Source organism: Zophobas morio, unplaced genomic scaffold (assembly GCF_036711695.1).
Source record: "Zophobas morio isolate AGI-343-1 ecotype UQ-CSIRO unplaced genomic scaffold, CSIRO_AGI_Zmor_V1 ptg000018l, whole genome shotgun sequence".
In the NCBI taxonomy this organism is placed as follows: Eukaryota; Metazoa; Arthropoda; class Insecta; order Coleoptera; family Tenebrionidae; genus Zophobas; species Zophobas morio.
The window spans coordinates 5194193-5207886 of record NW_026972123.1 but is presented as its reverse complement, the minus strand read 5'-3'; the positions used below and the strand labels follow the sequence as shown (position 1 = coordinate 5207886).

At 31.8% G+C, this 13694-nt stretch overlaps 1 protein-coding gene across 1 annotated transcript in view; it reads right to left on the bottom strand.

Moving 5' to 3' along the window:
• The window catches only part of LOC135130877 (retinoic acid receptor RXR-alpha-B), a 101367-nt gene that overhangs the window by 49564 nt on the left and 38109 nt on the right, over positions 1-13694 (bottom strand). Inside the window, exon 3 of the mRNA XM_064058327.1 lies at positions 3066-3170. Within this exon, the coding sequence (XP_063914397.1) occupies positions 3066-3170 (105 nt within the window). The remainder of the gene's footprint in view (positions 1-3065; positions 3171-13694) is intronic.

Genomic DNA, 13694 nt, shown 5'->3' with positions numbered 1-13694 from the left:
GAAATCGAAAAATAAAATTTAGGAACGTCAAAAATGGAATAATCGGAACATTGAAAAATGAAAAACCTAAAAAAATCGAAAAATTTTAGGAAGTGAAAAGCTGAAAGATCGAGAAATCGAAAAGTCAAAAAAACAAAAAATCGATTAATCCAGAAATTGGGAAATCGAAAAATAAAATTTAGAAACGTCGACAACTGAATAATCGAAAAATGAAAAAAATTGAAAAAACGTGTCTCATCTGTGTCGATTTTGTTAAACAATCTCTTTCAATCTATAAACCTTACGATTTTTTGATTCCACTTCTCGGCATTTCGGTTTTTTGATTTTTCAATTTTTCAGTTTCTGGATTTTTTTCCGGAAATTTTAAAAATCGAAAAATTGAAAAATGAAAAATCTAAAAAATCGAAGATTGAAGTGAAAAACTGAAAAATCGAGAAGTCGAAAAGTCGAAAAAACAAAAACAAGATTAATCGAAAAATAAAATTTAGAAACGCCAAAAATTGAAAAATCAAAAACCTAAAAAAATCGAATAACTGAAGAAGTGAAAAACTGAAAAATCGGAAATTCGAAAAGCCAAAAAAAATGATTAATCGAGAAATCGAAAAATAAAATTTAGGAACGTCAAAAATGAAATAACCGAAAAATTGAAAAATCAAAAACCTAAAAAATCGAAAAATTGAGAAGTCGAAAAGTAAAAAAAATATTAATTGAGAAATTGGGAAATCGAAAAACTGAAAAATCGATTAATCGAGAAATTGATAAATCCAAAAATAAAATTTTGAAACGTCAAAAATTGAAAAATCAAAAACCTAAAAAATCGAATAACTGAAGAAGTGAAAAACTGAAAAATCGGAAATTCAAAAAGCCAAAAAAAATGATTAATCGAGAAATCGAAAAATAAAATTTAGGAACGTCAAAAATGAAATAATCGAAAAATTGAAAAATCAAAAACCTAAAAAAATCGAAAAACTGAGGAAGTGAAAAGCTGAAAGATCGAGAAATCAAAAAGTCAAAAAAACAAAAAATCATTTAATCGAGAAATTGAGAAATAGAAAAATAAAATTTAGAAACGTCGACAAGTGAATAATCGAAAAATTAAAAAATTGAAAAAACGTCTCTCGTCTGTGTCGACTTTGTTTAAACAATCTCTTTCAATTTTTAAATTTTACAATTTTTTTATACCATTTCTTGGGATCTGAGTTTTTTGATTTTTAAAATTTTTCAACATTTCAATTTTTGAAATTTTTCACTTTCTGGATTTTTCAATTTTTGGACTTTGATTTTTCGATTTTCGGTTTTAAATTTTTTAATTTTTCGAATTTTAATCTTTTTTCTCGCTTTCTCGATTTATCGATGTTACCATGTTTCAATTTTTCGATTATTCGATTTCTCGATACGTCTTTTGATTTCCCAATTTTTCGTCAATTCAGTCTCAAAATTTTCCAATTTCTTGAGTTTTCAGTTTTTCGGTTCAAGTTTCCGATTTTATAAATTCTGAATTTTTCGATTTCTCGGTTTTTGGACTTTTTGACTTCTTGGCTTTTCGATTTTCCAATTTTTGGGTTATCAAATTATTAGACTTATTATTATCAAGTTTTATTTATATTTTAGGAATATCCTATGAATTTAAAAATTCGGAAAACTGAAAAAAAGAAATATCGAAAATATGAAAAATCGGGAAATCGAAGACTAAAAATTTGAAAACTGAAAAATTACAATGTCGAAAAATTAAAAAATCGAGAATCAAAAATTGAAAAATCTAAAACTGAAAAATCAAAAAATAAAAAATTGAAGTATCAAAAAATCAAAAAATTGAAAAATCTATGAAAAAAGTAAAAGATTGAGAAATCGAAAAATCGAGAAATGAAAAAATAAAAAAACTGAAGAATCGAAACACTGAAAAATGAGAAATAGAAAAACCGAAAATTTTAAAAATCGAAAAATTGAAGTGAAAAACTGAAAAATCGAGAAGTCGAAAAGTCAAAAAAACAAAAAAGATTAATCGAGAAATTGAGAAATCGAAAAATAAAATTTAGAAACTTCAAAATTTGAATAATCGAAAAATTCAGAGAAAAATCTCCGAAATTATTGTACCTATTGTTATCAACTTTTATTTATATTTTAGAATAATGGAAGCACTGAAAAATCTTGAGATCGAAAAAGCTAAAATTTTGCAAATTGAAAAAGTCAAAATTTTCAAAACGGGTAATTACTTAAAAATCCTCAAAAAACTATGGGTTAGATCTCGAATTATTCATTCAAAAAAAGTACCTTGTTTATGGTCCCGAAGCACGATTTTGGCAATATTCCAGTTGAAATTATTTTTTTTTAATTTGATAAAAAAAATTACATATTTTTTGGTCAGACTGTTTTAGAAAAATGGTAGGACTTTTCGAAAAACCGAGGCCAAAAGTAACTTCTGGAGGTTTAAATCTACGGAAATATCTCTTAAAATAATTTTAAAATTTGGTCAAAACAGTCGTAATTTTGATAACAGTTGAAATTTTTCGAAAATAGAAATAATTTTGAAAAGATACTATGTGTAAAAATAAAAGCACGGAGTTTAATTTGGTCTCGTAGTTACGTAATACTCGATTTACTCATCTCATAACTGGTAACATCGATCGCTTAAATACACAACCGAGTAAAATTCCGAGGCGTCGAAATCTTCCGACCAATTTTTTATTCAATTTGTTTAGTCCCTGGAACATCCAATATTCAGCAAAGCTATAGAAAGCGAACACAATCTGGAAAAAACTCGTTACACGAGTTCCATGCAACGTCAATATCGTACCTTGAAAAAGCGAATATGCTCAAAAGTTCTCAATAAGCCGTCGACGTCACATCAAAAAGAATCGACGAAAAATCTCGTTTCGAACATAAAAATGCATGAGATAATAATTTACCGGTATATTTTGAGTTCGTTACACACAACGCGACATTAACCTCAGGTGATAAACATAATTATGTAAAGGAAAGATCATCAACTCCTGAATAAAGGTTAAAGCGTCACCGGATCGAACAGCGAAAATAAAATCCTTTTGTGTTTAAATAAAGTTGTTCACCTGTTCCTCTGCCTCTTGTCGATGATGCAGTTCTTGTCCTCCCTGCACGCGTACGACAGGTCCTTCCTCACAGTCCTCTTGAAGAACCCCTTGCATCCTTCGCAGCTGCAACAAGCGAAAAATTATGCAACTCGTTTATGCAATTCCGAAGAATCGTGAGCATCCTTGAACGTCAATAATTATTTATTGGCCATTATCGCCCGCATTATGTTATATTAAAACTCGGTTCCACTCACGCTCGACGGAATTGTTATTAATAAATTCCGGCGAAAAAAACACATTAATACATGCACAATTAAATTAATTCTCTCGAATTAATCCCATCGACCTGTTCTTCCACTGCTACTCTCGTTAGAATTGTTAATAATGGAAGCGGGAAAAAAATTGAATAGGAGAGGCGAACTCAAGGTCTCGTATTTTACACAAAAACTTTCGTTTAAGTGGTGTTGTTCTCATTAAAAGAGGCCATTATAGGATAGGCGAAAAATCAAACCATCATTCATCTGGCTACGGCTGTCAAAATTACAAATAGATGGTTTTCGGCTGGTCTAATTCGGGATTTTGTAAGTGACTGCTCAAGGTTGGGCGATGAATGGAGAGGAGTACGGGCTCTACCTGTGACTAGATTTGCATAATTGGCTGCACTCAATTTAAAAAAAATATCTATGGTTTCAAGAATCGAGATTGTATGAAGACGAATTGCTAGATGGCGCTGTCATTGATTCGGGTTGAACACACTTGTACAGTCCAATTGAAATTATAGTGTGATTATTGATTTGATTCTTTAAATAGTTTATAGCACCCCGCAGTAAAACCCAATAAATGGAATGACCGCCAGACGTTGGAGGATTTTGTTGGAATGGATCGTGGTGGGAGTGAAACCTGGTGTTGTGATCACATTCCAGGATACAAAGTTACGACTTGTTATTAAGGGCTGACTATAAAGAAGGATATGTTGGGGTGAGGGATCGACGCGATCCTTTGGGAACGTCACTAGACTGGAACAGAACACTATTCAAAGTTTATTCATGTTAAATTAATAAAAAAGATAAAAGAAATTTTTTATTAATACCAAATTCAAATTTCAGACAGTATCTGAGAAACCACTTGGGATATTTATAAACGGGACCCGCAGTCCTATTAACAAACGTCATACTCGTAACATTATAATTTATAATTAATTATGGTAATCATGGAAAGCTCTCAAAAATGCCAACACCTTCCACACATTCTGTCAACCGGCACCAATCAACTTCGTAAAACAGGTAACAAGTGTTTTAAATAACAAAAAAAAAAAAATGTTCAGTAGTAGTAGGAATTTATTCCTACTGGCATTTTTGGTAATGCGAAAGAATTCTTAAGACAGTTTTTTCTCTTTCTCGTTTCATAATTAAAAAAAAAATTACAAAATCAAATTTCATAACTCATCTAAGAAACCCAATTTGTTTTATTGATTGTTTTATTTTTGAAAAATTTTTCAAAAATTCTCGGATTTTTGATTCTTGATATCTGCAATTATAAAAGAGCTTCCAAAGAAACCTAGTATCTAATTTTTGAAACTTTCAAAGAATCTTAGGAGTCCCTAATATCCTTTTTTAATTTGAAAGACTTGGGGCTCTTGGTGTTTTATTCTTGAAAGAATTTGAAAACACTTTTCATATTTTCAGACCCTCGATATCTAATTTCTGATTTCCAAACAATCTGAAGGACTTCTGGTCGTTTTTGAACGCTGACGAGATCTTAGGGCCGCCTAATGTTTTTCTTAAGATTATGGAAGAATTTTTAGGATCCCTTGTGTTTTGTCTTAGAGTTTGAAAGAATGTTAAGAGTCCTTGGTGAAAGAATTTTGGACAATTTTGAAGGCACTTTTCCCCTTTTTTGTCATAAGTAAAAGTACACAAAATCAAATTTTATAATTTTTTTAAGAAACTGAACTTGTTTAATTGACGTTCTCCAGGGGTGAGGGAAGTTCTGTCCAAATTACTGTAGACTAAGTTTTTTTTTAACAGTAAAAGTCTTTGCGTGTTTTATTATTGCAAGAATTCGTAAAAATCTGGGATATTAGGGACTCCTGGGGTTTTGTTTTTAAAATAGTTTTAAAGAATCCCTGGTACCTATCTAATTTTACGAAAGAAATTCAGATCTTGGGGACTCTTAATATCTGATTTTTGAAAGTTTCAAATAATCTTCGGGGTCCCATCCTTTTTTAATTTGAAAGATTTTTAGGGCTCTTGGTTTTGCTTTTGAAATAGTTCGAAAAAACCTCAAGGGCTTTTGAAATAGTTCCAAAAATTCTCAAGCACCCTTCGTGTTTTTTTTGAAGTGGAAGATTCTTGGATCTTCTGGTGTTTACTTTTCAAAAAGTTTACAAAAGAATTTCAAAGGATCTTGGGAACTCCAAGTATCTGATTTTTCAAAGTTTCCTCTAGTGTCCTTTTTTTAATGTGAAAGACTTTTGGGGCTTCTGGTCTAATGAAAAAATTCTAGGGATCTTTGGTATCTGATTTTACGAAAAGGTTCTAAGGAATGTTGGAGATTCCTAGTATCCTAGTGTCTCATTTTTCAACTTTTCAAAGTTTCTCAGAAGTAAGTCTATAGTGTCATTTTTTGATATAAAAGATTCTTGGGGCTCCTGGAGTTTCATTTCTGAAAGAATTTGAAAACATTTTCAAGATTTTTGCATTCCTTGTGCCTAATTTTTGAAAGAGTTCAAAAGAAGCTCAGAGATTTCTGGTGTTTTGTTTTTGAAAAAGTTTTAAAGAAGATTAAAGGCTCTTGGTGTGCTTTTCTTTAATATAGAACAATCCAGCGTCCCTGGTCTCCTTTTTGAAAAAAAAAAGAAATATTTCATTATACGAAAGAGTTTCAAGAATCTTGGGAAGTATCTAATTTTTCAAAGTTTCCCCCAGTGCCTTTTTTTTTCAATGTGGAAGACTTTTGGGGATCTTGGTGTCATTTTTGATTAACAAAATCTAAAAAAATTATCGGGATCCTTGGTATCTAATTTTACGAAAAAGTATTAAAGAATCTTGGAGATTCCTAGTATCTATTTTTTCAACTTTTCAAAAACTCTTAGTAGTATCTTGTATCCTTTTTTGATGTAAAAGATTTTTGAGGCTCCTGCAGTTTTATTTTTGAAAGAATTTGAAAAGATTTTCAAGATTTTTAGATCCCAAATGTCTAAATTTTGAAAAAGTTAAAAAACAATCTAAATTCTGGTGTCTTTTTTTTTTAGTTTTAAAGACACTGAAAGGCCCTTGGTGTGCTTTTTTTTTAATGTAGAAAAATCTTGGGGTTTTTAGTGTTTTTTTTTTTTGAAAAAAAAACTGAAAAAAATCGGGACCCTGGCATCAAAGTGTATGAAAGAGTTTCAAAGAATCTCAGGGACTTCTGGTACTTTTTTTTTGTTTTAATTTTTCAAAGTTTCCTCTAGTACACTTTTTTTTTATGCGAAAGACTTTTGGGACTCCTGGTGTCGTTTTTAATTTAAAAAAATCTGAAAGAATTCTCGAGATCTTTGGTATCTAGTTTTACGAAAAAAATTTAAAAAATCCTGGAGACCCCCAGTATCTAATTTTTCAACTTTTCAAAGTTTCAAAGAGTCTCAGAAGTCTCTAGTGCCCTTTTTTGACGTAAACGATTTTTGGATCCCTTGTGTCTAATTTTTGAAAGAGTTTAAAAGAAGCTCAGAGATTTCTGGTGTTTTGTTTTTGAAAAAGTTTTAAAGAAGATTAAAGGCTCTTGGTGTGCTTTTCTTTAATATAGAATAATCCAGCGTCCCCTGATCTCCTTTTTGAAAAAAAAAAAAGAAATATTTCATTATACGAAAGAGTTTCAAAAAATGTTGGGAAGTACCTAATTTTTGAAAGTTTCCTCCAGTGCCTTTTTTTTTCAATGTGGAAGACTTTTGGGGCTCTTGGTCTCATTTTTGATTAACAAAATCTAAAAAAATTATCGGGATCCTTGGTATCTAATTTTACGAAAAAGTATTAAAGAATCTTGGAGATTCCTAGTATCTATTTTTTCAACTTTTCAACGTTTCAAAAACTCTTAGTAGTGTCTTGTATCCATTTTTGATGTAAAAGATTTTTGGGGCTCCTGCAGTTTTATTTTTGAAAGAATTTGAAAAGATTTTCAAGATTTTTAGATCCCTAATGTCTAAATTTTGAAAAAGTTAAAAAACAATCTGAATTCTGGTGTCTTTTTTTAAGTTTTAAAGACACTGAAAGGTCCTTGGTGTGCTTTTCTTGAATGCAGAAAAATCTTGGGGTTTCTGGTGTTTTATTTTTGAAAACCCTGGCACCTAATTGTATGAAAGAGTTTCAAAGAATTTCAGGGACACCTGGTACTTTGTTTTTGGAAAAAATTGAAAAAATCCTCGGAATCCTTGATATCATATCTAATTTTACGAAAGAGTTTCAAAGAATCTTGGGAACTGCAAGTCTCTAATTTTTCAAAGTTTCCTCTAGGAACTTTTTTTTTAATGTGAAAGTCTTTTGGAGCTCCTGTTGTCGTTTTTTACTTAAAAAAATCTGAAAGAATTCTCAAGATCCTTGGTATCTAGTTTTACGAAAAAAATTTTAAAAATCCTGGTGACCCCCAGTATCTAATTTTTCAACTTTTCAAAGTTTCAAAGAGCCTCAAAAGTCTCTAGTGTTCTTCTTTGACGTAAAAGATTTTTGGATCCGTCGTGTCTAATTTTTGAAAGAGTTTAAAAGGAGCTCAGAGATTTCAGGTGTTTTGTTTTTGAAAATGTTTTAAAGAAGCTGAAAGGTCCTTGGTGTGCTTTTCTTTAATGTAGAAAAATCTTGGGGTTTCTGGTGTTTTATTTTTGAAAAACCCTGGCACCTAATTGTATGAAGAGTTTCAAAGAATTTCAGGGACACTTGGTACTTTGTTTTTGGAAAAAATTGAAAAAATCCTCGGAATCCTTGATATCATACTTAATTTTACGAAAGTGTTTCAAAGAATCTTGGGAACTCCGAGTGTCTAATTTTTCAAGGTTTCCTCTAGTACCCTTTTTTTAATGTAAAAGATTTTTGGGGCTCCTGGTCTCGTTTTTAATTTAAAAAATCTGAAAGAAATCTCGAGATCCTTGGTATCTAATTTTACGAAAGTTTTAAAAAATCCTGGAGACCCCTAGTATCTAATTTTTCAACTTTTCAAAGTTTCAAAGACTCTTAGAAGTAAGTCTCTAGTGTCCTTTTTTGACGTAAAAGATTTTTGGATACCTTGTGTCTAATTTTTGAAAGAGTTTAAAAGGACCTCAGAGATTTCTGGTGTTTTGTTTTTGAAAATGTTTTAAAAGAGCTGAAAGGTCCTTGGTGTGCTTCTCTTTAATATAGAAAAATCTTGGGAGTTCCTGGTTTATTTTTGAAAAAAATTTAAAAAAATCGGGACCCTGGCATCAAAGTGTATGAAAGAGTTTCAAAAAATTTCCGGGACTCCTGGTACTTTGTTTTTGAAAAAAATTGCAAAAATTCTCGGGATCCTTGATAGCATATCTAATTTTAGGAAAGAGTTTCAAAGAATCTTGGGAACTCCGAGTGTCTAATTTTTCAAAGTTTCCTCTAGTACCCTTTTTTTAATGTAAAAGATTTTTGGGGCTCCTGGTCTCGTTTTTAATTTAAAAAAATCTGAAAGAATTCTCGAGATTCTTGGTATCTAATTTTACGAAAAAGTTTTAAAAAATCCTGGAGACCCCTAGTATCTAATTTTTCGACTTCTCAAAGTTTCAAAGACTTTTAGAAGTCTGTAGTATCCTTTTTTGACGTAAAAGATTTTTGGATCCCTGGTGTCTAATTTTTGAAAGAGTTTATAAGGAGCTCAGAGATTTCTGGTGTTTTGTTTCCGAAAATGTTTTAAAGAAGTTGAAAGGTCCTTGGTGTGCTTTTCTTTAATTTAGAAAAATCTTGGGGTTCCTGGTGTTTTATTTTTGAAAAAAACTGAAAAAAAAATCGAGAACCTGGCATCTAATTATATGAAAGAATTTCAAAGAATCTCTAAAAAAAAGTACAAATTGTCTTTATTTAAAGAAGTGTAACAAGAAAACTACAATTTAATCTTGATCGATCGGTTAATAATTTCCTAAGCTTAATTTCGGACACCAGACCGAACTTTCCCTCCGTCCCTCGTATTCGCGACATTATCGACGTTTTCCCAGATTCCGTGCCATTTCCACCGTGCATGCCAATGAATTGCTTTAGTGTTTACTACAACACGTGACACAAACAACAACCGAGTTTGAGTGACATGACACGCAATTTCCAGACTACACCTATCCTTTTATATTCTTTTTTTGTTATTTGCAGTTCTAGACAATCCGCTCTAAATCCGTCTTCGCAATCTTTGAAATTTCATTGCCACACTTGCTGACATTTTACGGCAGGCTTTGACTACACCCACGACGATAAAATTTATTTGATTTCATATTTTTATGGCGATTCGACTTGACAAAAATGTGCTTTGCTAGTTTGCATGGTAATACGAAGCGGCTATAAAGCATTTGCCAAGGGTAAGCGACCCACTTTTTTATTTTTGTGTTTTTTCAAATCGCATTCTGGGAATGGGTTTGTGTAATTAAAGAGTTAATAATATACGTTACAAAAACAGAGTTGTTTTTGGAAATGTCGTATTTCAAAAACTGGACATTTTACGTGTCATTTCTCACAGAACTGGTTGAAGTGAGGTCAACATATCCTGCATATTTATTTTTGTGTTGTCTCATTAATGTTAGGAAATTCAAAGGTAAATTTAGGCATCCGTGGGGTTCAGACAATGACTTTTATAAATTATAATGTTTTATTTATAACTTTATTGGCTTGCACGGTATTGTTTGGTGACTTTGGAAATCTGTTTTTAAATGGAAATCTAGACAGCTTTGAAGGGCTTATTATGCATTTCTGTAACGAATCAGTAGTTTCCTCCCCTTAAAATGGCAAGTCCGGATTTTTTTTACGTCTACTGCGACTTTTTATTGGTGTGTTCTTCCCAAAGTTTTTCCACTCTACTTCCCACAGTCTTTGAGCGTAGGCAAACATCCTGCGCATGTCAGGTCGTATTTTATTCATCTAAATTTCCTGACAAAGGAAGTTTTGTCAGAAAAACGCAGGCCAGTTTTTTGTAGCACCCTTCAATTATGCGCTCGATCGACTTTCAGTTTTTTGATGTCTGGAATATAATAATTATCAAAAGCTTCTTGCTACGTCTTGCGAGTTTGAGGTCCTCAAAAAATATTTATTCAACGTCCCAAGAGCAATTTCTTTTCAAATATGAATAAATGCAATTTTGTTATTATGCCACATTTATCAAAACGTGAAGATCTGTAAACATTTCCACATCGAATTTTCACAAAACGACAAAAAGAAAAACAAAATATATAGTTGCACTCTGGAAATTTTTAAACTGAACACAGAAAATCACAAGTTTGACCGAATAAAAAAAAAACGATTGTCACACTTTGCAAAAAAGTTAAAATCTTATTTTTTAAAGTTGTAATTTTAACTCTAAAACATGATCAATTAGACCCAAATTTTAAAAAATCACCCGATTTTTTCAAACCTACATCTTTTTGAAAAGTTACGCTAATTTGAAAATTACACCCAAAATTGTTGTTTTGCATTTTTATATAAAAATTGTCACATTTAAAAATTCCGTCAATATAAATGGAATTTTGTTCAAAATTTTTTGACAAAAATGTGTGAAAATTTGAAATGTTTAAACTGATTCATGCAGGAGGTTGCTAAAATTTGCAAGCTCTTTTAATATTTATTTTTTTTTTAAGAATAAATAATCCATCCCACCCCTCCTGCGTTGAAAATCATCTTTTTCCATTGGCTGAACGGTCCAAGGCGTCAGATTTAAGCTCTGATTCTCGAAAGAGAGCGTGAGTTCGAATCCCACACCTGGCAGTTTTTTTCGTCTGCAGTGGTAAATATCTTCAGCATTATTTAATGAACAGAAACATTTTTTATTAATAATAATAGATATATGATCACTTATCATATGCTGTCATTTCTTTGCACGATACTAAATAAATCACGGACGAATAAATCGACATTTATATAGCCCAAAAGACAAGGGGGATCGTCGCCAGAGTCAGGTCTACTAAGACAAATTATTTAACCTCATTTGACTTGGCCTAGGAGCCCCACTATATAATTCCTACAACTACCCTCGCACCTTAAGTATAATAAATTATAAAATCTGATTTTGCGATTTTCGTTAACTAGACAACCAAAGCGAAAAAATGTGGATATTCTCAATTTCTCAGCAAAACGCAACACGTACTCATAAATCACACATGCAAGACTATGTAATTTTATAAAATTTCGACAAAATTGTAAAATGACGTCAGCATTTACGATTTAGCATGTTTGCGATAACTTTTTGCAGTCTGAAAGTTCAACTGAAAAATCTTATACAATTTTGATTTTTTTTTAACTCTTGACATCTAGAGTAAAAACTCAACACGGATTCATAAACCACAAGTATAGGATTATCTTATTTTATAAAATTTAAGTAACATTTACACACCTAAAATTTTGAAAATGGCAGGGATGATTAGCCAAATTTTTAGTTAACAGAGACTCATTCACAACACTTCCTTAGCTTACGCTCGAGAAGTAAAAAAAAAATCTAAATCTTTAGAAATACATGGTTTCATTAAAAAAAATAAATTGGTCTAAATTTGTAATTTAACACCTTTAAATTTCGCAAGTTTTTACAAAATAAATAGGGGCGAAATCAGTTTTAACTTAAAAAATATTAGGCCCGCCCACCCGCCCCCTATTTTTCCCAGGGGATCTGTCATCTGCCAAAATCAGTCTTGTATTACCAAGTACTAGCCCCGCCCCCTATTTTCTCGAAGAATATGTCATTTGCCAAAATCAGTTTAATCTTACCAAGTACTAGCCCCGCCCACCCGCCCCCTGTTTTCTCAGAGGATATGTCTTGCCAAAATAAGACTTATGTTAGCAAGTACTAGCCCCCCTCACCCGTCCTTTATTTTCTCAGACGGTAGTATTTGCTAAGATAAGTCTTATTTTGGGAAATGACATATTTTCTAAGAAAATAGGGGTGGGTGGGCGGGGCTAGCACTTGCTCAGATAAGACTGATTTGGCAAACGCCATACCCTCTGAGAAAATAGAGGGTGGGTGGGTAGGCGGGGCTAGTACTTGCTAAGATAAGACTGATTTTGGCAAATGATATAAATCTGAGGAAGTAGGGGATGGGTGGGCGGGGCTAGCACTTGCTAAGATAAAATAGTTTTGCCTCTATTAAGCTTGTAAAAACTTGTTAATTCTAAAAGGTGTTACATTGCATATTTCCATAGTAACGAGTTAAATTCCTAAATCTGATTGGATATTTATTTTTTAACAACTCTGTCATTAATTTTTCTGAAACACCTTGTACAAGTAAATTTAAAAAATATTAATTATATATTAAAAATAAATCACAGGAATAGACTCATCATATTTTGCACATTTAAGATAGGATTTATTTTGCCTTTTATTTTCTTAATATGTGCAGACTTCTTTTCACAACATGTAATTTAAAACATGTTTAAAATGGAAAATTTTTATAAGGAAATATCGATTTTGCAATTAGGCTCGGACCCATGATTGCAAAATCCATATGTCCTCACAAAAATGTACCATTTTTTCAATGTTCTAAGTTTCTTGTGGTGAAAAGACGGCTATGTATATCAAGACGAAAATGGCAAAATAAGAGGGGCGGGGCTTAATTGCAAGATCCTTATTTGTTTACAAGAATTTACCATTTTAAACATGTTTTAAATTTTTTGTTCTGAAAAGACGACTACGTATATTGAGAAAAGAGGGAAAATATAAGCCCCGCCCACCCGCCCTGTCTCAATTGTGATGATTTTTCTTATTCGCCATGAACCAAAGGGGCAGAGCTTAACTACAAAATTCGTATTTCCTTACAAAATTTTACCATGTTAAATGTGTTTTAAGTTCTAAGAATAAAAAAGTCATCACAATTGAGATGGGGTGGGTGGGCGGGGTTAATATTTTGCGTTTATTTTCTTAATGTACATAGAATTCTTTGAACACGATCCTCATGTTTTAAATTTCTTGTAAAGGAATAAGAATTGTGCAGTTAAGCTCCGCCCTCTTGGTTAACGGCGAATAAAAAAAATCATTCCAGTTGAGACAGGGCGGGTGGGCGGGCCTTCATTTTGCCTTTGTCTTTTAATATGTGTAGACTTATTTTCACAACATGAAATTTAAAACATGTTTAAAATGGAAAATTTGTATAAGGAAATATCGATTTTGCAATTAGGCTCGGCCCCATGATTGCAAAATCCATATGTCCTTACAAAAATGTACCATTTTTTCAATGTTCTAAGTTTCTTGTGCTGAAAAGACAGCTATGTATATTAAGACAAAAATAGCAAAATATAAGCCCCGCCCACCCGCCCTATCTTAATTCTGATGATTTTTTATTTGTCGTAAGCTGAGGGGCGGGGCTTAATTGCAAGACACATATTTGTTTACAAGAACTAACCATTTTAAACATGTTTTAAGTTTTTTGTTCTGAAAAGACGACTACGTATATTGAGAAAAGAGGGAAAATATAAGCCCCGCCCACCAGCCCTGTCTCAA